The sequence below is a fragment of the Metopolophium dirhodum genome, chromosome 2 (genome assembly GCF_019925205.1).
Source record: "Metopolophium dirhodum isolate CAU chromosome 2, ASM1992520v1, whole genome shotgun sequence".
NCBI lineage: Eukaryota > Metazoa > Arthropoda > Insecta > Hemiptera > Aphididae > Metopolophium > Metopolophium dirhodum.
Genome location: NC_083561.1, coordinates 12575077 through 12598943, shown reverse-complemented (window position 1 = coordinate 12598943; position 23867 = coordinate 12575077). Strand labels below are relative to the sequence as shown.

Here is a 23867-nt window from a genome sequence, read left to right as displayed (position 1 = left end):
ATAGATTGGACGACTATATGGGTTGGTCGGGTAACTGAACTATATACATCCTACACCTATATTGTATATATTTATAATATATATATATATATATATACACTAAGGAACACAGTGAATTTGTCCCGTGAAAACCGTACACGACGAAGTAACATGAACGAAAGGGCCCGCAGGGGAGAGGTTGATGGTGCGTAGGTATGTATATAATATAACTAAGGGACTGCGAACATAAATTTCGCCGGCGTGGTATATAAACGACTGTACGAGAGTTTCTCATTTGTTCAATTGGCCTCCGTCCGCCCTTTTGCGTGTTAATACCCACATCCCCCCTCTCGCGCCACGGAAAACCCGTCCACTACCCCCCCGTAAACTCTCCCTTTACCAATCAACCCGTCACACTGCAGCGCCCGGCTACACTGAAGCACAGTGTCCGTCGTATACGTATACCATACCTATACATGTATATTGTATATATTGGATATACGAAAAAGGGACACGTAATCTGTTTACTCCCTCTCGCCCGGTTCCATTTATATTAATTAAATTCCCACGGGCCAAAACCAATATATATCTATACTGCGACCACGCTACAGCAGTGTACATATTATATTCTTTTTCTAGGGAAAATCGACTTTTAATACCCTTATCATTCGGGTGAGGCGCGGCAGGGGTCGAGGAATTGCGATCGGGTGGTGTCGAGGGGTTGCCCGCCTACACGCGCTTAATGAAGTTGTACACTCCGGTGGCGGCGGCAGTGGTGGTGGCACACTGTAATTAGCCGGCGCTTATACCCCTCCTCCTACCGCCCAAACACAAATCCGGCTACTTAACAGGCGTCTCACACGCGAAATGGACATTAAAAATATTAGGTAGGTACCGAGGAAATAAAATAAATAACGATTTATTATAATATACATATACATATATATCATGCGCTCTCACGAGGAGGGTTGGAAAAACTACTTCGAGACATGTGAAACGACTCTATAATGATATTATCGTTGTGGCGATCGGATTTTTTAGGTGTACGCGCTAGCATAGGGAAGACTTACGGTGCCCTTATATAGTTATACATAAATATATGTATAGCAGTGCGAGGGATTTTCAAGTAGGTATATACCTCTATGTACATAAGTGTAGGTATATATATACTGCATGATAGAAAAGGGGGGCGCCCTACACGCACTGCCATGTGATTATATTGTTTCCGGCCATTTTTGTTCGCGCACTCTTGATTGGTTGCTAAATACAAAAAACGCGCACACACGACATCGTTTTCGTATTATGCACACGCTAATTTCGCCGAGTGCTTATGTATGGTAACCCTCCCTCTATTCGACGTAAAAGACAAATATGAACGAACTTTTCTATTTCAATTTTTCCCCTTTGTTTTTTTGCGTGCAAAAATAAATAGAAATATTTTTCTTTCACGATTTTCAAATACAACGCTTTTTCTACGCGGAACCTATACTTGAACGTAACGCAAGTAATGCGTATAGTTAGTACCTATCTTTTGTTGAAGTTGTTCTATAAGAATTGAAAATATATTATAATATAATTCTACTTACAGGTAATAGCGATAATAGTACCGATAACCAATGCAAAAAAAAATACATAACTTTTACATCGGGTTTTTTATTTATAGAACCAATTCTGATGTATACGTATAGTTTGATTTTTAATCATCAAATTCTTAAATAACTGGATTATATATGTAGTATATATTCACATAATATATATGTGTAAAAAGTACGAATACACATCAGCGACTTAATGAAATTCATGTAACCCAAAATTATATTAAGTTTTTGTGAATATTTTAATTTTGCATTTTTATTTTTATACCATCGACAACGGCCGTAATTTGTATTGCACATACGCCATTATAAACAGGATTAATCATTATTATTATGGATAAACGACGTGATACACGGCCGTAGGCGATTTGTATTCTTTTTTTACGGTATAGGTATATATATTTTAATATATTATATAGTCGTGTAACGTATAACGTCCTTTATTATAATTATTTTCTATGGTTGAAAATAACACAATATATATAATAAAACTATGGCAAACGCGTTAAAACTATTTCAAGTAACAATAATGTGTATTAAAAATTACAATAATAAGAGCGTAAAAAAAACGAAGAACATGATGAATTACTGACTGGTCCAACGAGATTAATGTACGGCCAATCAAGTACTCAACGATGGGGTTTTGCATATATACGTATACCGGTACCAACATTTTAATATATAATAAACACATTGGTATTAAGCTTTTCGTCTTATACTATATACAATAACAGATTAACTTCATACCACAAAGACATAAAAAAGGCCCCTCGAGATATGTTCGATGTTTATATTATACACTATATAAATATATATAGAACGATGCACTTTGCGGCACCACCCAAAAGTATATTATATTATCAGTATGCAGTGATGGCATTTTACGACGCATGCCCTGCAGGGACCAATTATTAGAATTTAATGCCCTTGAAAACCCTTCGATGATATGAGGCTAAAAAAATAAATCTCGCGTGTACACAACAGTATATACCTATACCACAAGTTAATTCAGTTAGAAGAGAGAGATAGATGAGGAGAGAATGACAGAGACGAAAAACAAGAGGAATTGAGAGAAGAGGAAGAAATGAGAGGTGGAAGAGCAAAGGGAAAAGTCGTAAAAGTCGTCGGGGCTGTAAGTTTACGAATTTTACAGGTCGCTTGTTGCGGAGGGTCGTATTACTGTATCTCGTCGCGGTTCTAAATCGCGCGACCTTTTTCTCTGCAGCAGCGCAACCATCATTCCACATCCACCCACTGGCACTGTGTGTACGTTTTGAAAACAATATTTTAATACTATATGATATAAATATCAGGTATATATTTAATAATTAGGGTATTAGGTGTATTATTTCTATGGTCGTAAAACGAAAACGAAAACCGTGTTACCCTCAACCATAGAAGTCGGCCGACGACGACTAGTTGTAAAATTATAATTAAATGGACGACGCGCGCGATATCATCATCAATGAAGATTTGCCTGGCGGTATTTTTTTTTTTTATTACACAGCAAATGAAGTCCACGATTTTATTAGGAGATCCAATAAAATAAACCCACAATTTATAATTTATTTTTTCGCCAACGGCCGTGGCGTCGCAGCGTTGTGTGTGTAGGAGAGAAAAGTTAAATCGTAAAACATGTCCGAGAAATAAAAATATACACTATATTATCGTGCATATATATAATATATATTATATTGTGTTGTTTTTATTATTATTATCTACATAGACGCATTATAAACAGTGGAGCGAACACCAATAGAAACAATTTAGCGTAGTCCATAGATGCCAGGAATAACGGTGTGGTCTTTAAAAATAGTATAGACGTATATTATATAGGTTCGCCGTCGATGTATAGCCGCGCAAATTTTATTATTACAGGCTTATAAAATGAGAGAACATTTTTTTTTTTATTAACTTCTTATATACAATCGCACGTTTTTATACCTACGATTTTGTTGTATAAAAAACTGTAATACAAAGGGTATTTTTATTAGACGGCAAAAAAAAACTTTCATCAACCGCGGCACGGTAATGAAAGAAAAAAAATACATACACATCATACCTATAACGTATCATACGCTACCTACGCGCAACACGGGCAAACAACAGACAATAATAGTAATAAAAAAAGAACGATACACGATAGACGTGTGCGTAGGTAATTAAAAACAAAAAAAATAGTGGGAGTGAGAGAGAGAGAGGGGGGGGGGGGGCAAAAGAGAATTTATTGTTGTAGTCAGATGCAGTAAAGGCGCATATATTATACTATTACACGCGTGTCGTTTACCTCGTGTAGTCTAGTGATGAGTGGGCAAGTCCAGTGTGTGTGTGTACCTACTGTGTAGTAAACACAGTCTGCGAACCTTAGGTACATTCATAAATAAGACAACTGAGGTGGAGGAACACGAGAATTTTGCTTAATTTTACCATAGTATATGTGTCGTATATACATATATTTACTGCAGATACTCGAACGTTTAGGCCATTGAAACACGACAGCCGCAAAAAAGGTCGATGACGATGAGGAAACAAAGCGGATGTAGGTAAACTGTAAGCGGGCATGAAATATGGTCACGTGGATGTACGAACACAAGAAAATATGTACATGGGTACATGGTCTTTTTTCGTGAGTACAAATAATTCTTTTCCGCAGATTCATCGGCCGTTCAACAAGAGCGCGCGCCAGCCGCACCGACCACGGCGGCGGCGGATCGATCGGCCGGCTCTTCAACCCCACCGGTGCCGCGCGGGTGCGTATGTATACGAATATAACGTGTCTCTCTCGGGAACACCCATCCCCCTCCCTCAAGGGGTGGCGGAGGTGGTCTCCACGGAACACCACGCTCACAGGCAACGGGGAAAATACCGAACCGACTGCACGCGCCCCCCCTCGACACCTCTACCACCGCTGGATTGTACATATTTCCTCCACCCGTAGGAACTCACCCTACCACTGCCCGCGGAAGATTTTCATTATTCGTATACACTTTCGGCGATGCCCGTCACCTCTTCTTGCCGCGGAGCCAATTCCCGTCGCTACACTACGTACGCGGCCGAAAACTAAAGCGTTTCCGTTCACATTTATTGAGGGCAATAGCATATGATGATGATATTGAAACCACAACAAAAGTTACGAACATTAAATATTGTTGTATACTAGAACAGGAGACGGTGAAAGCCGGCGTGCGTACAAACCTACGTAACAGTGTTATATAGGCATAGTATAATAATATGTACTTGCAGTACGGAGAGATCTGCCGTGGTGGTGTGGCCGCGCGTCGGGTCAAAATGGACACGATTTGAATAAAACTGCAATGCGAGATGATGATGCACGGAAAAGAAATAATGTTTAAAATAGAACTTCGGTGAGAATTGTTTGTTGAAAATACGGACGATGCCGTAAAGCAATAAAAACATAATTGCTTTGGAACACGTTTAAATTTAGAACGATGGAATGGGTTTTGAACAATTTCGTCGGCGCTTTTATTTCTACAATTATTTTAAAACGACTATATACTTGAAAAAGGACACGACGAGAAATAAAACGTGGTATTTAAATGTAGGTTCCCTAGATAGGTTTTTTTTTACTATATTTTTTAAAATTCTTTAGAAGCTTTTAAACGCATCACGTAAGCAACATAATATAATATTATACTAAATTGATGTTTAGAAAAATTTAGGATGATTTTTATTTATTAAAGAAAATAAGGTTAAATAACAATTAAGGAAAAGCGAAATGGAAATAATAAAATATATACAAATATCATTGCTATCATTGCTATCATCTGTCTAGTAAACTTTCTACTACATATAATCATTAATCATTATATTATAATTTATATAATTTTACAACCTATAATAATAGGTAACTACCATACTATGACAATTAACTAAATACAATCTAAATGTAATTGGTTAGAGTCGAAAGCAGAAAATAATTTTAAGTATAATTTGTAACTATATACTCAAGCTTTGGTTCTAATTGTTCTAAATATAATGCAAATAAATTTATATTAACTGCTAATATAAATTCAAGATCGAGAAAATTTGAATAACACAGTTTATATTTTATACTTAATATACAACTTTATTTTTAAATTATTGTTTTTACGCCGTCTACCATATCAATGCAGTAAAACTTAGGTACATAATAAAGAGAGCACATCTCAAAATACTAAAAAAACTATCAAAAGTTGTTTTTCATAAAAATATATAAATTATACACTTTATAATATGAACGGCGACCATTTATAAATTCCATAAAATATAATTTCTAATATTTAGATCGGTGTTTATTATTGTATTATTGGTTACTGGTCAGTGAAATTAATTTGATTAAGTTTACAAAAATACATTTTTAGTTTCAGGTTTATAAAAAAAATAGATTTTCTTCCCTTGTGATGTTACAATATCATTTACATACGGCTAGTATACTATAAATATATTTGCTTATACCACTACGAAAATTTCAAAACAAACTGAAACTTTTTATTAGACATATTCTTTCTTAAACATTACTGGAGAAATACACAAAACAATAGTTTTTTAAGTAAAGTTCTAAGCAACGTTTTCTTTTTGAAAGTCAGTTAACCACGAAAACGTTATGGTTTCGTGAGTTTAATTCGTATGGTTTTTTCTTAATGCATTTTGTTTTTGTTTTAATATTACAGCATAATTGTTGCTCGGAAAAAAAGATATATACGGGCATACTACGGCTATATATCTATAATTTTAATTTGATATGGGAAACATTCGATGAAAGACAATTAAAAATTCAAATCAGAAAGTTTAATATAAAACATAAATATACACAACACTACAGGAAACGCATGTAAATTTAATTACCAAGATATTTTAGACATATTATCACATGTGTTCGTTCAGCCATGTTGCTATAATATATTTGTCATAGATGAATATTGTTACTGAGAAAAAGGGGTTCGACAGAGTAATTATCCAGAGCTCAGTATACACGGGACATTAGATGTTCCGGATACATCTACGGACAGGACAACAATAAGCAACGCGTGAAATTCTCAAAACGATTGACGTATACATCCGATTCCTATTAAAAAAAAACGGTTATTTTGTCCATATTGTATAGAATTTATTTTTTTGAAAACGTACAATATTCAACGATTCCGGTTATTATTTATACAACTACTACCCGATAAAGTCGTTTTTTTCTAATAATAATAAAAGGCATATATTATAGGAAAAAATATTGAATTTTTAATTTTTGTTCAACAGAATACTAAAAAATATGAAACTTTTCACCGTAACTCTGAATGCTTAATATAATTATATGTTTAGTTTCACGTTTTTCGTAAATACATCTATGTAGTAATAAGTATACAATAGATCTATAACAGTAATCAAATTTATTGCAAAACTCGCGAATGTCTTTATTGAGTACTGGGTAATACAATTATTATAATATATCCATCGTGTACACGACCGTGGTAAGAGACGGGGGCCTAACCGTGGTGTGCGGTGGTGGTGGGGAAGGGGGAGATAACGCGAGAGGAAAATACTATACGTTATCCCCGGCGCTATAATAGTAGCTGCTGCAGCTGTCGACCGTGACGGTGATACGACGGTTGCCGAGTAACCTCGTGCGGGTTGTGGGGGCGACGGACGAGCGTAATGCTCAGTGCGTGTATATTATACGTATGGCATATTGTACACAGTGGTGTATAAGTACGACGCACACCGATGGCAGACCGCGGCGGAGAAGTGAATTTTTTATTAAAATTGGATTTTCCCCCTCGACCTTGAACGCGATTCGTACTCCAAGCTCGCGCGATCACTCACACACACACACACGCATACAACAATGCTCACCGCAGAATGACCGCTGCCGACTACATCATCTATAATAACCACATCGTATTATGTATATTATACAGTTATGCATGTGCGTCTCCGCGGGAGCACGTGTGTGACGCAGGTGAAGTGAAACCCCGTCATTATCGTTATTGCTCGTTTGTTGATGTGCTCCTTTTCCGTCGTCCGACCACCACCACCGCCACCGCCACCACGGTGCACTCGTGTATATATATATATATATATATTATACAGTACGCTATAATGGCCTAGCGATATCAAAGTTTGCTGCTGATGCTCACTGCAGCATGTATAATAATAATAATAATAATAATATATTACGTATTGTTTATACCTGGCAACCGGACGCGGGGCCTAACACCACCACAGCCGCCGACACGGTTCGAGCGCCGCCGCCGCCACTGCCGGTCCGAAAACGAATTTCTGCGGTTTTAATAAGCCCGACACGTGTCGTCGACACCTATATAGCCCGCGAGGCTGCAGCGTCTCTATATATACTATAATATTATACGCGTACACAATAACGTATATATTATTATTATAAAGGAGGAGAGATCGACGATAGGCGCACTCGCACGATCGCAATCGAACGAACACAACACACAAATGCGAGCCGCGAGAGCACACGTCGTATAATATTATAATATTATGTGTGCGCTGTGTACTATATATATGTGCGCGCGTGTTTCGTCGTCATCGTCGCCCACTCGTCACGAGAGTGGTTTTTTCTTTTCGGGTAAATCACGCGCGCGTAATATACGACAGAGGTGTCTGGTTCCGTCGTCGTGTGAAAAAAAATTAGTAAAATAAAAATTACGTAGGCGTTTTCCGTATTTATAATTTTTTATTTCCATGCTGCCGCCGCGTTAATGAAATGTGACATGTTTACGGCGCGTCGCTCGACTCTCGGGCCGCGATGGAGAGGGAGTGTGATGGCGAGCTCCATCGCTCGGCGCGCGCCCGTTCCGAAAGAGACGCGTATCGTCGACGCCGCCGCCGCCGCGGCCACCACCGACGACGGTCGCTCATTAGGTATTCCGTTTGTGCGTATATTGTAATTTACGTGGTGTACCTATATAGTGTATGTATATATGGCAATATAATTACGCGTAGGCAAACGCGCAACACGGTTGACCGATCAATTTATGTTGTCGTTTAACGGGCGACGGGCACTGCTCGTCGATATATCACGTCATGTAAGAGTAAAAAAGAGAGACACGATAAAAAATGTATAGAGACACAGTAAGAAATAAAGAGACGTATTATTAAGATTTGGAGAGAAACGCGAATATTATGTGTGTGTGTGTGTGTGTAGGTACAGTCGCCGATGCAGCAAAGACAAATGCCGACGTAATCGTTTGTGTAGGTACGTGTAAGGTTTTGTTTTTTTTCCATCGTTTTACTTTTATACCGATTTTTAATTCTTTTTATTCGTGGACGGACGACGATTTTTATTCGTCGGACAAAATCGATGTCCCGAAAAATATACAATAAAACGATGTTGAGCGACGTTAATATAATATTGTTACAAAAGTTTTATTTTCTGAATAGAAAACGTAGAAACGAATAACAATAATAAAAACTTTATAGTTGGGAAAACTGCTCCGGACGATACGACGAGAAGAAAAAAAAACGGTTATTATTAAAACGATAAAAATGTATTTTGTAGTTAATAAGACGGAAAACCCACAAGATGAGAGAACGAAACTCGGGAATTGATATCAAAACAACAACATTAAGATATAGTTACGGGATTCCAATTTGTATTGTTTAAAGTATGTGCGATTTTAAAAACAATAATTTATTTAGCTACACAAGCCGCCCCAAGCACCGATAAATGAAGATGTACTTATATATTTATATACAAATACGCAATATAATGTTATACATTATATACGTAGAATAAAAACTGAAAGGAAAACCCTCCATTTACACAGTGATTATGTTATATAGATGGGATGCACAAAAAAAGTTAGCACTGTTCACTATTCGAGAGCCACGGAGGTCTAAGGTCGGAGGACGTCAATTTTACCCACCGTTCGTAGGCCGCACGTTGTTTAAGGATCATGAGCACCAGTTCCCCTAAATCAGTGATTATGTTATATTATATAGATACAGCGCATAAAAAAGTCAAAGTTTCCGGGTCCTGTTTACTTCAAGCCGCGACCCCCGAGTTAGAGGCTCGGTAGCCTGACTACGCCTCCCTGAGACATCTCCAAATATATCGACCCACTCTTCACGAAGTCGCGGTCAGAACCTCGCAGCACACATTATCCCTTAGGGTTTTGGGGTGCGCATGTCCCAGACGCCGACCCCCGAATGGTCAGTTTAATGAAAGCAATGCAATGTCTGTGATTATATGCATCCACCAAGCGATTTCTGAACGGGAGTATGTAATTTAAACATCTATATAACATTTTGATCAGGTTTTATATATATAAAAAAAAAAAATAATAATTGCACGTCTATGAAATTGCATATTTTATACATTTTACTGTTAACAAATATGTTTGGTAAATCGATCAACCACCACCCACGCCTACGATAGTGGCAGCGGCGTCGTTCAAGTACACGACAACAGGTTCAGGAGGAGGGGGAGGGGGCGAGGGCCATTAACCCTATCTGTCTTTCCGGTAATTATATACGACGACGGCCGTTGTTGTTGTACCTGCACATACACATTTTTATCCGTTTTCGATTAATTACTCGGTGCCGGGTCGAATATTATAACATTCGTTTTTTATTATTAATTTTGTAGAATAGGAGAACCCGTCGCGTCGTCACGTTACACACGCACACACACTTGAGCGCACGTTGTATATTATGCCCCGGAGTGTTTGTGTATATTTATATATTATAATTTATAATAATAATATTATGTGTGGATCGGTCGACGGTCAGTAGCCGTGGAACACTGAATAGCACCGTCACGGCAACTGCTACAAGACACGACCTATATAATATGCGAAATAGCAATAAGTGACCAAGGCGCGTACTGCGAGCGTATCATCAGTTGTTCATAATATATTGCCATATTGGGGTGTAGATCTTCGGAGAGAGGGTATAAAACGCAAACAGTTGGTAGCAGCAGTAGCGGCGATTCCCGTGGGAAATAATTGCCGCCGAATCCCCGAAAAGGGCGAGTCGTGGCGAAAACAACAAATATTAATTAAGCTATTTATATTCATAGGAAATAATAATGGAATCTGTTTAAATTTTGAAAACATTACATCTGTTCTTTCTCGAATAAGAAAAACGCACGGTCGAACGAAAATTGGAAAATTATAATAATATAACAATGTTTATATATGTTTCATAATATATACCAGGAACGTAGTGTATACAACTATATATATATATATACCATATACCTACGTGACTCCCTTCCTACACTATATAGGTACAAACAGTTGATTTTCTTTCGGGTTTCTTTTTATATTAAAATATTGATTCAATACGAATATACCTGTATATATATTTTACTGGATATGGAAAACATAAACTATAATAAATGTATTAAAATATATAGTACCTATATATACTGCATTGAAACGAACGGTATATTTTAAAGAAACAGGTAGGCATCCTATTATAACTAACTCGTAAAAAGCATTTAATTAAGTACTTGAATATATTTGTCCATAGCAGCTGCAAACAATTATTGTAAATACATTTCGTTTATTGTGCGCGCATGATAATGTAAAGAAGTTCAATTTCGAGCATAGAATATTAATATAAAGGTTTAAGGTACTATTATAATACCTGTAAATAAATCATACGTTGTTCAATGGTTTCTTTGTTGCGAAATAATGATTCAAGTCTCGTGGAAACATCGAACAAAATATAAAATATAATTGAAGGTATAACGAATTAAAAAAATATACATTAACTCGAAAACAATATTGTGGTATATTCAATATCGAAATAAAATGTTCAAACACTTTGCACGATTAGCTACTCTATGTTTTCCTGTCTTATTATTAAACACATAAGAAAACTTTTAAATATGATTTTTCCCCTTGGTTATTTCAAAAATTATTTTGCAAAATATAATATTATTTTTTACTTCTGTCGTCAGGTCGTTGTACAACAAAGCCACCGAATAGAATAGAGCAAAAACGGACAGTTTGAAAACCGTAATTACGCTGCAGTATACACATGCACACGCATATACATACACATATTATATGGTTAACATTACTAAAAACAATATATGCCTAATAAGTTAAATATTAATATAAGTGCACACGGCGAGCAACGTAGCGCGGCAGCAACTCGGGAGTCGAAAAATGTTTGTCGAAACCCACCAACATGACCGCCTCGGCCGCTTTGTCCGTAATGGGAAGAGAGAAAATAAAATGTACATTAGAAATAATAATGCACCGTCATATATCCAGCTAGCTAGTTGTGTGCCATGACGGTCCGACAAAATATTATCATCACCGATGTTTTCCTTGGCCGTGGCGTATTTGCGTTGCGCTCGAAACCTGTTACTAGATACGTGCGCGAGACTTGACCTCCGCCAGTCATATTTTGTATTTTGATTAGTAAATCCTCGAGAAAAATAAACGAAAAGGGATAAATGTTACGATATAGAACATCATACCGACACGTATAGTTTCTGTATATTTCAATCGAGCGCTATAATAATATAATAGCCGTTTGACGCACGACATAATACGACATAACGTCGTAAGTGTATCTAAAAGTTGGAGCTGCACTAGGTTTTCGTGTGATTATAATATTATATTAATATTATAATAACGGGGGGAAAAAACCAATAAGACGGGTCTACTACTCGATCTACATAATATTAGGAATAATATTATAATAAATATGAATAAAACGACGACCGGATATTTCTCGCGCGCGACATAATAACTTTATTTACGAGACGACACACACAACGCACATAATTACACATATATACTGTAATATTATAATATACTTACACGCGCCAGTCGTTTCGGTGCGTAGGCCGCGACACGGCAGTATACACCACGATTTATACAAGTATATAATATTATAATAATGTACGCATCCGAGGACACCGTGAAACATTGGATTGACACGCTACCCAGCTACTGCGTTCGCGAGTCGCGGTGGTGTACAATTTACGGAACGAGAAAATGTAAAAGGAATCAAACAAAAAAAACTCTTCTCCGTTCGTCCTTTGCTCGCTCGCGCGGCGGCGGCGATGAAGACGTCCGTCGGAAAACGTTCTGCTGCAGCGCCGAAACGAATTACACCGGATAAACAATTATTATTATTCCGAAACGAAAGAGGTGTAATTGACGAGGGGAGTAGGGGGAGAAGAATTCCACGACCAATTATTGTTGTTGTAAAAGGGTGTTGCAACCGCCAAGTGTTGTTGAAAAAGACCTCCTGTGCGCGACTCTTTCGCAGCCTTCATATAATAATATGTAGGTGCTTACCTATATAATATATTATATTTTACAAGCATAAGCCGCATGGTTTTCACGTTTATAGAGAACGACAAAAGAAAAAAAAGAAATGTAAGTAATAACTCGTGGCAGACACAATTTCTTTAGAAATGATTAAACCGTGATTTAAAGCTCAAAATGCTAAACAATGGATTTGATATTTTATTTCTTTTATTTTTTTTGTCATTTGGAATCAAATAATGAAGAGGTTTTGTACATATTATTTTAAATCCTCGAAAAACGTTGTATATATATTATATTTTTTTTGTATTACTTACATTGCAATTTACAAAATGATCTCGTTTTTAAAAATGTTTTTAAAAAAATTGTATGAGTTTTTTAACCATTGATCGTGAAAATAAAATACAATACGCGAATTGTGAGTAAATATATTCTACCCGAGTGCGCTAAATTTTAAGAGCTGTGTTTAATGTCAACAATAATGAGATACGCGTGTAAAAAATCATAAATGCTACATATATGCACTCGATATTTCTGCAGCAGCATATACAATTGGAATAATGGATTATATAAATGTAAACGGGGCCATTGTATCATAATAATCAACAATTAAAAACAGTTACAGCAGTAAAAAATCAAAGTTAAAAAGAAACTATATAGTAGTACTAGTACATTCACCTGCAACTACAATAATATATAAACGACTGGGTATTGAGAATATACTTTATAATATAGTCAGCCGAATCTAGTAAAAACGTCAGAGGGAAAAAATCAGGATTCTTTGATGGGATCTCCGGAGCTTGCATGGGCTGAAATGGCGGGCTTTTTGTCGTGCGTAATTTAATTACTAGTCTGCTATATTTATATCCATATAATATAATATGTAGAAAGGTCTTGAAAAAAAAAAAAATGTTCGAATAGTTGTAAAGTGTACCTACATGCACGGTCGTCGATCAAAGGGACCAACGTGGGGGAGGTAATACAAAAAAAATCTGATAAAAAATACGTGTTTAGGTATAGAGTTCTGGCAATCGTTGTGGGACGGCGCGGTGAACAGGTATATACACACGTCATTGTTACTTGCAACCACACAGACATAGAGGTATATGGTTGTTTTTTTTTTGTATACGCTCTAGCAACACAATCGTTTTATTATATCCCCCCCCCCCCCCGGCCCGATAAAACATAATATCTCTCCCCACCGATGCCGACATTCATCATCGTGTAATATCGATATAACACACACACACACACAAGAGCTACACAGCCTACAGGTGTAATTTTAGGTCTGCGAATTCCACGATCGTTTAATAATAAAAACCGTGTACGGACGATATACGCTCCGCAGCTATACAGTATAGACGTATGATTACTACACACACGCGGACATTATTCAGTTCGCGACCGCCCGCAACCGCCGCCGCCGAAGAGGAGATATTATTATAATATAGATTCCTCGGTGCGTTTCCCGTCGCCGCCGAAAAGGCGTTGTGCGCGCCTGCCTGTAATATTATTGCTATCTATCTCACCGGACCGACCCGCCCACCCGACCACGGTTATTATTGCTATATATACTACGGTACGGTATAATATTATTATCTAAGTATAGTAAGTTGCATGGTAGTCGTGTTTGTGCTTAGTGCAAACTCGCGTATATGACGTGCATGGCGAGTGCAGTGTATAGTGTCCGATAGTGTGTATACATTATATATAATATACACCCATAACAATATTATTATATTATTGTGGATACGAATGGCATTTCGCTTGTTAGCCAATCCCGAGTTTAATAATATAGTAATCTTTGAATGTTTAATGATTATTATTTTTTTAAATTCCCCAACCGGTTCCACGTCGTTTTACACACACAAAAACACACACACACGCTCATACGCGGCCCCGTCGTTGTCCTGGATTCGTTTCCGCCGCCGCGGAATATAATTTTATGACGTGCGGATTGTGCAGACGCTCATGTGGGGTGGTGCGCGTATGCCTATAATATTTTTTAGACATGGGTGTGGTATGGTCATGTATTATGGGGTTCCCTATACGTATATTCCACCGGACGAATGACGATGTCTGAAAACAATTTAGCGATTTTGTGGTACATCTATTATATTATACGTGCATTGCGGTATTTTTAAACCCGACGACGGAAACTTAAAATTTTCTTGCGCCCTCCCTACCCCGTTGGGGGTGTGATGGGCGTGTTCAGTCACAACGATATACGTACATGGGTGTACTTACAGGATATTATATTATCATGGTCGCTGCAAAATAATATTTCAGAAAAACGCCAATGCGGATGCACCGATATCCAGTTACGCGATGACCATAACGACGTTTCATATATAATAATATATACACGCCCATTGTGTTTCTTTTGTGGTTTCGATTCGATTTCGCAAGGTGAAAAGGCGCTATCGCCGCCGATATTGTTGTATTCCTATTTCACCTGCCGCCGTGCGAATTGCGACGAGCGTTCGATCTGAATGTCCGGCGGAAATGTGTTGTGGAGATCCCACCCGAACGATTCATAAGCACTGACTACGTTGAACGATATTTATTTTTGATTACGCATAAAAATATTATATATTAGGTACAATTGGTGCGATCACAAAATATACAGTCAGGGCTTTTGGAATGTTTACGTTTTAATTTGTATAGATGTATACGGAAATCAACACGGTCGTACCGCATGATTTCGTTGAATGCATAGTGTAATATTTCGTTCTCACGGGATTCACCCCTTTACAGGTGATGAAGAGGATAACAATAATTTATTTTAATATCATATAATACTATGTCTGAAAATATATACTATTAATAATGGTCATCCTGTGGTTTCCATAATATTATAATACGATGTCCAACGGACAGCAGCAGCAACGGCGGCGGCGGTGGTCACGGCTCGGCCTCGGGGCAAAATATATCGTATATATTTTATTTAAATATTATTATACACACACGCAGAGTACGGTACTCGTTTTAATTGCTCACGGGTATTTTGATTGTGTGTGTAGGTGAAATGTATACACAATATTATAATATATGAAAACAAAAAACGGAAACGTAATTAGGTAAATATTATTATCATTATTATTCGGACGGGGCCCCAATTGACAGAGAGAATAATAATAAAAAAGAGATCTCGTTACTAATTATTAACCCGCGGCGGGGCCTGTGCGCGCCAATTTATCAGAGTGAACGTCTCTTTCCTTCACACGTACACGTTACATATATATATATATATATATGTTGTACGCAACGTGTGTCGAATGAAAAAACACACCGTAATAATATATTTTATTCGCTGTCATCGCGATTCCGGGACATTTGTTCCGAGGTGGCGTTTACAAATGGTCGTAGAGAGGAAACAAAGTCATTGTTCTCTAGTCGGTGGAAGCTATGGAATTTTATTTTAGTACACACCATATAAAGGTGGCTCACATACACACCACACATACAGTATAATATATATAGATACACCAAAAGGATATACGCTCGCGAGTCGCGTTAACTCGTTAATATTATTCTTACTAAAAGGGACCAGAGTGACTGGCTTAATGAGGCCTCGGTTGACGGTCGGTGCAGCGTGCATGGATAAACAGGGCGCGGACGGCTAATTTGTGTTTACGGCGTGTGAAGAGTTATTTCCAGGGACGCGAGATAAACAGAGGAGGAGAGAACGACGAATTTCTACCACGTGTGTGATGCTCTGCCATCAACATCTGACAAATCTCATAAAAATGTGTGTTTTTTTTGTGTATCGAATAATTATTGCAGTCAGTCATCAAGGTGCCACATCCACGCTGTCACATACTCGCATTTGTCTTTTAAAAACATTAATAAAATATGGCTTCGAGAAAATCTAAACGAGTATAATATTGTACAACTATAATATTATAGCGTCAATCACGATCAGTTTGCAAATACTGCACTTTGTCTTAAATAATTTTCTCCTAATAAATTGTAACACGACGGGACTCACAATATTTTTTAATATTTATGATGTAGCATTTTTGTTTTTTACTCAAATGTATTTTTTTGTTTTTCTAAAAAAATCTGAGGCAAGCACTATAGATCGATTGAGTTATTATTGATGTAAATATTTTTAAATTTGAATTATTAATTAATATTACTTAGTATTCAAACTGTAATGTAAGTATTAAGGTTTTGAAGTTTAAGCAAGAGGCGAGTATAGATGATGTGGTATTTATTTATTATTATAATAACAGGCGGCGGATATTGATAGGAGCAAATACGCCGATATAACCTGTATACACGTATATAATATAATATAAACGTATATATTTAATATATTATAAAAATGTAAATAGTAGAATGATTTGAGATATGTTTCACTGAGGAAAATAAGTAATTCATTTCTTGTACTGTCATTAGTGTAATAATTTTTATCGCAATTAATTTAATCACTCAGATTATAAAACAAAAAACATTTTCGTTGTTAATTATTTTTTATAGTTTCATGTTCTCTATATTAAATGGAATTTCAAAAGTATTGTGACGAGTAAAATATGGAGTGAACAATAAATTACAGTAAACATGTATGTATAGTCATAATGCGCAAATATGTATTATTTTCACATGTATAAAAAATACCTACACCGGCTCTACATCCTTATCATAGCATGTACCGTATTTATTACGTATATTTGTTCAATTTATATAGTTAAGGGAAAATATTATAATATAGTTAAAGACTTTCTTTTAAAAAGAGGATTTACACATTGACTAATAATAATTTAGTGAATTAAAATAAAAAAAAAAAATTTTTATAATAAATATAAATAACTGTTTCTAGAACATTAAACAGCACTGACGGTAGCCACTGTTATTGTATTAATACATACTGTAATTTCGACGAATAACTTTACGTTCAACTTTTGACGCACAGTAAATTCCTTTGCATAATTTATGTCGACCAGCATTTAGGACGTTTTGGGTATCCGTGGTGCGGTATTAGCAGAAGAGTCAAAACCACTGACCATATATACCATATATACCGAACCACAAAGGCAGATTAAACATTGATGCATACATATTATAATATACGATATAATACACAATAATATAATATATGTATATTATAAACACGTCATATGTACACTGCAGCGTACGAGCGCACAGAGTGCATACAGTACTCTGTGGAGGACTGTTCAGAGTAAATAATCTCCAGATAATAATTTGCCATTCAGATCGTATGTATATATTTGGGGTACCTGACACGAAACACGATTAGCACATTTACGGTGAACGATTAAAACATTCCGTGCCAAGTCAGTGTTTGTATCACATAATATGCTTAATATTGTAATAATGCGTACAAATATAATATATTATTATAAAATATTAAAATTGTTAGTAAAATTGGGCAATAATATAATAATAATAATAATATATTCCACTGTAAAAGTAGAAGTAGTCCGGTAGAAGGCGAAAGTGTAGTTAACAATTATTTCTTTACACGTGCTAATGCCCCCCCCCCCCCCGAACTTTCGACACGGTAACATAAGCGGTTCCGATGCGATTAAAAATGCGTCGTAAACAATAACTACAGACAAATAAAAGCCATTTAGATCGTTCACCGCGATATTGACCACCGCCACCACAGCCTACTGCAACAGTCATTACGATAACCTCTTTTCGACCACATTTATATTTATTAAAAAAAAAGTCCCAGTGATGTACAATATAATACACTATAATATAGGTTGTGGGTATTTTAAACTGCACTTTCATTAGCGATCGTTCTCGGGCGGGCGCCGCGGACGAAATCCGAGCGATATCTATCGCTGCAGATTATCGGTCCCAAAGTCATTATACTATAGTATATTTATATATATAGGCGTTTACTTTGATACATACCATTAAGACTTGGACCTCTGGTCTGCTGCTGCACTGTTGAAGTAGTATACTCTTTTTCAAATGAGAACGCACCGGGTCGCGCATCGTTATCAGAGGCGGAACCACAAGCCCCTCCCACAAAGTTAGTAATTAATTTCTGATTAGTCGCCAATGATCGGCTACTTTCGACGCCGCCGGGCATACAGAATGTTCAATTATTATTATAATTATTATCTACCGCATCATACTGTTGCACGCCACAGAATATTATTATTTTTATACTCAAATACGTAAACACTTACGGATTATTATTATTCATTATTTATTGATGTATTTCTTATAGTATACATATTGTCGATATTATGGCATCGTGGTAATATGGTATCTATAATAATACCTATATATTTTAATTCTTAAAACAAAATTATTAAATCGTCCATAGCAGTCGTAGCAGGCTGTGGTGCCAGTTCACCACAGGGACTTGTTGAGTCCATAGTATTTACCTATAGCAGAGTAGGGCGTTATTCGAATGAAATTTTATTTAGATGATTATTGAGATAACATTTTATTCGAATAAATAATTAATCGAATACATATTTATTCGAATAATTATCTAGATAAAATTTGGCCCAACTCTGACCTATAGTATAATATATATTGTGTACGTCCGGCGGCGGGCCGCACGAGGTTATTGTGATGAGAATGTACGTTTTGAAATTCGAACATTCATAGCAGGTCGGCGAAGATTTCGTACACATTTTTGGCGATAATATACTTGGTGTGTTATTAATTATTATATATATATAAAGTATAGCATCGTGGGGACCATTATATTATATTATGTTATACGTACACAATATTAACGCGTGTATATAAATGCTATACTTATATATATATTTTTTTTAGTACATCCATGTGTTAGGGTCTAAATGGGATAATTATATATACTTATATATATATATACTTATATATATATATACACACACACACCTATTATACCTAATATATAATATATTATGATGTATATCAACTCATATATTATAATACGCATTTATATAAGTACGACACTAATCGTACCTATATAATATTGAATTTAAAGATTTTTTTGGCTCTTCATGATTGTATAATTATTAGATATGTATTTAAATTAATCAAACGGTTCATTAAATTGATTTCGATCAGATAGGTAGTTAGTTTATAATTGTATATCACTTACAACAAAAAAACATTTAAAAATTTTTTTTTTATACATATAAATGTATATAAATATATATACTTCATTATTTTATTTGATTATATTATACACAGAAACACGATGGATAGGTTTATGGATGATATTTTAATAAGTACAGAAAACCATTTGTTTAATATTTCTTTTTTTATTACACATAAAAAAAAAATAAAAATTACAAATATAAAAAATAAAAATACATTTAGTCAGACTCAGACTCGAAAGAGGAATTACTTACATTGATGACAACAGGTTCTACTTCTGCAGACAACATTTGGTCAACGATGAAATCCATTTCGTAGAATTTTTTTTCGATTTTTTCGGTATGACTTATGAAATTTTTCCACATAACGGAATTTACCCGTTCGATACCTTCCAACAACAAGTTTTTCACATCAGGTAATTTGTAGCTGGTATTGTTTATTTTGACGTGATGTTTGACTGATGACCAAGCCAGCTCTATCGGATTTAACTCACAATGGTACGGTGGGAGTCTTAAGATGGTGCGATTGTGTTCTTTGGCCAGTTCGTCAATTACATATTTGTCGTGCATTGGTTTAATTCTGCGTACTATTTCAAGTAGTCGAGGAATTACCATAGGCTTGTCGATAACTTCACCTTTTTCTTCCAACCATTTAATTATGTCCGCCTTTTTTGTTGATGTAGTAGGTATTTTGTCTGCCTTTACTGAATGGTATGATGCGTTATCCATAACGATGACACAGTTTTCTTTTAGTTTTGGTAATATATTTTGCATCCATTCAAAAAATGTGTCACCGTTCATCTCGTCATGATAATCATTCGTGTTTTTTTTTGACTCAAAACATAGGAGTCCACCTGGTACAAACCCGTCTTCCGACCCTATGTGTAGAATGATCAGTCGTTTGCCTTTCCCTGTTGGATTTTTCGGCCCTGTTGTGAGGCCTCGAACAAATGCATCATGGCACGATTTGACGGTTTTGTCTACCCATGTTTTGTTGGTACATTCTCCTGCATTGACCCACGTTTCGTCCAGGTAGTACATGTGTCTCCCTTCTTCCCGGTATTTCTTTATATCCTCCAAGTAATGTTGACGCCATACAACTATTTCGTCTCTTTCGACGAGAGCACTATTGCGGCTTCGTTTGGTGTATTCGAAATCCATGGTTTTTAAAAGACGATATAAATTGGTTTCTGATACATACGGTAAACTATCGTCGTCCTTAATAACTGCGTATATTTTGGCCAATGTAGGAATGGTTTTGTTGTACCAAAAAGAATGTACATGACGACGCACAGTGTTACGATGTAAATCATCGAAATCGTCTTTAAACGATTTCTTACATCGTTTTCTGTTTGGAGACATCACAGTCTTTGAGGTATTGTACTCACTAATAGTGTTTGAAATTGTTCTTTGCCCAATGCCTAGGCGTTTGGAAAGAACTATCCGACATTCCCTAATAGTGATTTTCGGATTGTTTTTCAACTCCATTTTGTACGCATTGATAATCATCACTTTTTGACTTGATGAAACAAACTGGAATAAATAAATGTATGATAATAATATTATTGTATACATTGCAAATAACATAATATACACTATTCTATAATATAATTAATCACAATAATACAAACCTTTCCCTTTGGATTTTTTTTTGTTGGTGTAACAATTATTTCGTCATCCATAATTTTGTCCAATAAGCAGGACACGATAAAAAAAATAATTTAAACGCACAAATCCAAGCCAAAATTCAATATATTTACTGAGCGCGCGTAAACAAAACAGTAGATATCGTTTCACATATTGTGCGAACGGCCGTCAATGTTGTGGAAATACAACTCACTACGTATACAAGGTGGCACCACCTACGACAGCTGAAACTGTCGGGAGTGGGGAGGCCATGCGCGCGTTTCGACCGGTTTTCGTCCGCCGCCCGGTGCGTTCTCATTTGAAAAAGAGTATATAAGTGATCAGAAAATAGACGTTCCATTATACCCGGGGACCACCACCACGCAACCGTAATCTATCTATGATATTATAGGATATAATACGATTATTAATTACCATTAATCACACGATAAGAGGTTTGATATCGATTGAAAACTATATACTAACGTCGCTGGTTTAATTATGTCGAATATACAATAACAATAATATATTATTATCATAATGATGAAAATATTTTATTAATTTACACGGGGGTGTAACATTTCGATCACGCATGACGTACAATTTGTATGTATAATAAATATTTCAAGGTAAAAAAAAAAAACATTCAAAAACATTAAAAACATTCAATATTGTCAGGACGCCCTGCTAGTGGGGAAAACACGATGGCTTGGTGGTAGATAAGTCATCGGAAAAAATATATTTAGTCGATATACATAACACAGCAGTTGACGTCTACAAAAACGTAATGTCCTTGATCATCGAGATCACCATATCTATGACTTTGTGTACCCAAACCTATTTAACGATTACTTGCACAGGTCAAACATTTTGAACATAAATGCGTGGTGGTCTAAGAAACCTATAATAATGGTTGTCTATGGAAGATAGACGAAGATGACAATAAAACGCATATTATGCAGTGTTACGACGACGGTCGACGGTGAATATAAAAAGTTGGTCGACGATCGTAAGAATATAACAACTTACAATATGGTATGCCTGGTATTCAATGCGAATATGAATACACGCATATAATCAAATACCAATAAATATTACCCATAATACAGTAGAGTACCAATGTACAAAAAATAATAGTTTTAATGCCATGGCGTACCAAACGCAATGATATATATTGCAACGTTTAGTACGACACATTAAGATTTTCAATAGATCATTTGTGTTTTGCTCGAACTGTGCGTCAAACATTAAACATTATATTTTTAAACACCGTTATCAATCTTCAAGCATTGATTGTTATTTGACAAAAAAGTGTATGTTAGTTGGAGCGCATTCGTCTTTAGCTATTTTGTAATTAACAGATGGACTTAAATGTACTATTTAACCGCAGCACATTTTAGTCGTTTCAACTCTAAAACGACTGCGTACAGCGATTCACGCTTGATAGAGATGAATCCGAGCCACAATTTTGACTTTAAGTAAGACTCACCGGGATAACCAAAGAGGAAATAGAGTTTCATACTGGAAAGAATCACAAAGAAGGAGAGAAAAACGATTGATTTTAAGACTAAAATACTCATTAGGAGAGATATCCAGAACGATAGTCAGGTACTTGTCTATCAATAATACAACACTATAGAAACAGAATATACCTAACTAAAAATCAAACCTACGCAAATATAAGGAGGGCACAAATGTACAATTTGTGTACCTTACAATTTACGATGAACCGGTGAAAAACCCTAGTGCGTCCTAAGCCGACCCGTAAGAAGTTTATAATTGTCGTTGACCGGAGGGAAAAAAATCAATGGGAAATATCTATTGCGTTAGAAGCGACTGAATCCCGTGAGGCAAATAGTATATGCCTGTTTTGTCAATTTCGAACACTGCAGAAATCGAATGCGGTCCGTATCGAATTCATTTCTTCTGAGTCTCCTCATCTTTCTAGTCCCTTTTAGCGCTGTTTTCATATATTATATCAAAGGACTCGTCCGCTGTGATCTAGGATACAGAATGATATAATAATAACATTATATACATATATACTTTAAAGTGCTCGCGAACAGATAATATACCGCATGTAACACAATTACGGCGCGGGTGTACGGAAAAAGAAATCGTGTACCGTGTCCGGACGGATAAAAGAACCGGGAATAAAAACTTCATCGTGATGATGGCGATGACGGCGGCGGCTTTGCCACGGTTTTAAACGACGCACGCACTGCAAGCACTTTAAAATATTATTCTCTATTTTAAATATATTTACGCATCCTATACTAACTATGGTATGTTATACATACCAGTTTCAGGTGCTATAATATACCTATCTGGTG

General features: G+C 36.1%; 2 protein-coding genes across 10 annotated transcripts in view; both read right to left on the bottom strand.

Annotated features, from left to right (window-relative positions):
• LOC132937857 (ephrin type-B receptor 1-B) overlaps positions 1 to 23867 on the bottom strand; it is a 133678-nt gene that overhangs the window by 50622 nt on the left and 59189 nt on the right. The gene's annotated exons all lie outside the window — the stretch shown is intronic.
• LOC132939013 (uncharacterized) lies at positions 18773 to 21875 on the bottom strand. Its single transcript, XM_061006012.1, has 2 exons — positions 21540 to 21875; positions 18773 to 21441 (listed from the first exon to the last, which is right to left on the bottom strand). The coding sequence occupies exons 1-2, from the start codon at positions 21588 to 21590 to the stop codon at positions 20128 to 20130; spliced, it is 1365 nt and encodes a 454-aa protein (XP_060861995.1). The 5' UTR covers positions 21591 to 21875; the 3' UTR covers positions 18773 to 20127.

Coding starts and splice junctions, on each gene's coding strand:
- LOC132939013 (XM_061006012.1), bottom strand. CDS start 21,590: ATGGATGACGAAATAATTGTTACACCAACAAAAAAAAATCCAAAGGGA. Junction 21,442..21,539: donor AAAAAAATCCAAAGGGAAAG/GTTTGTATTATT, acceptor TATTTATTCCAG/TTTGTTTCATCAAGTCAAAA.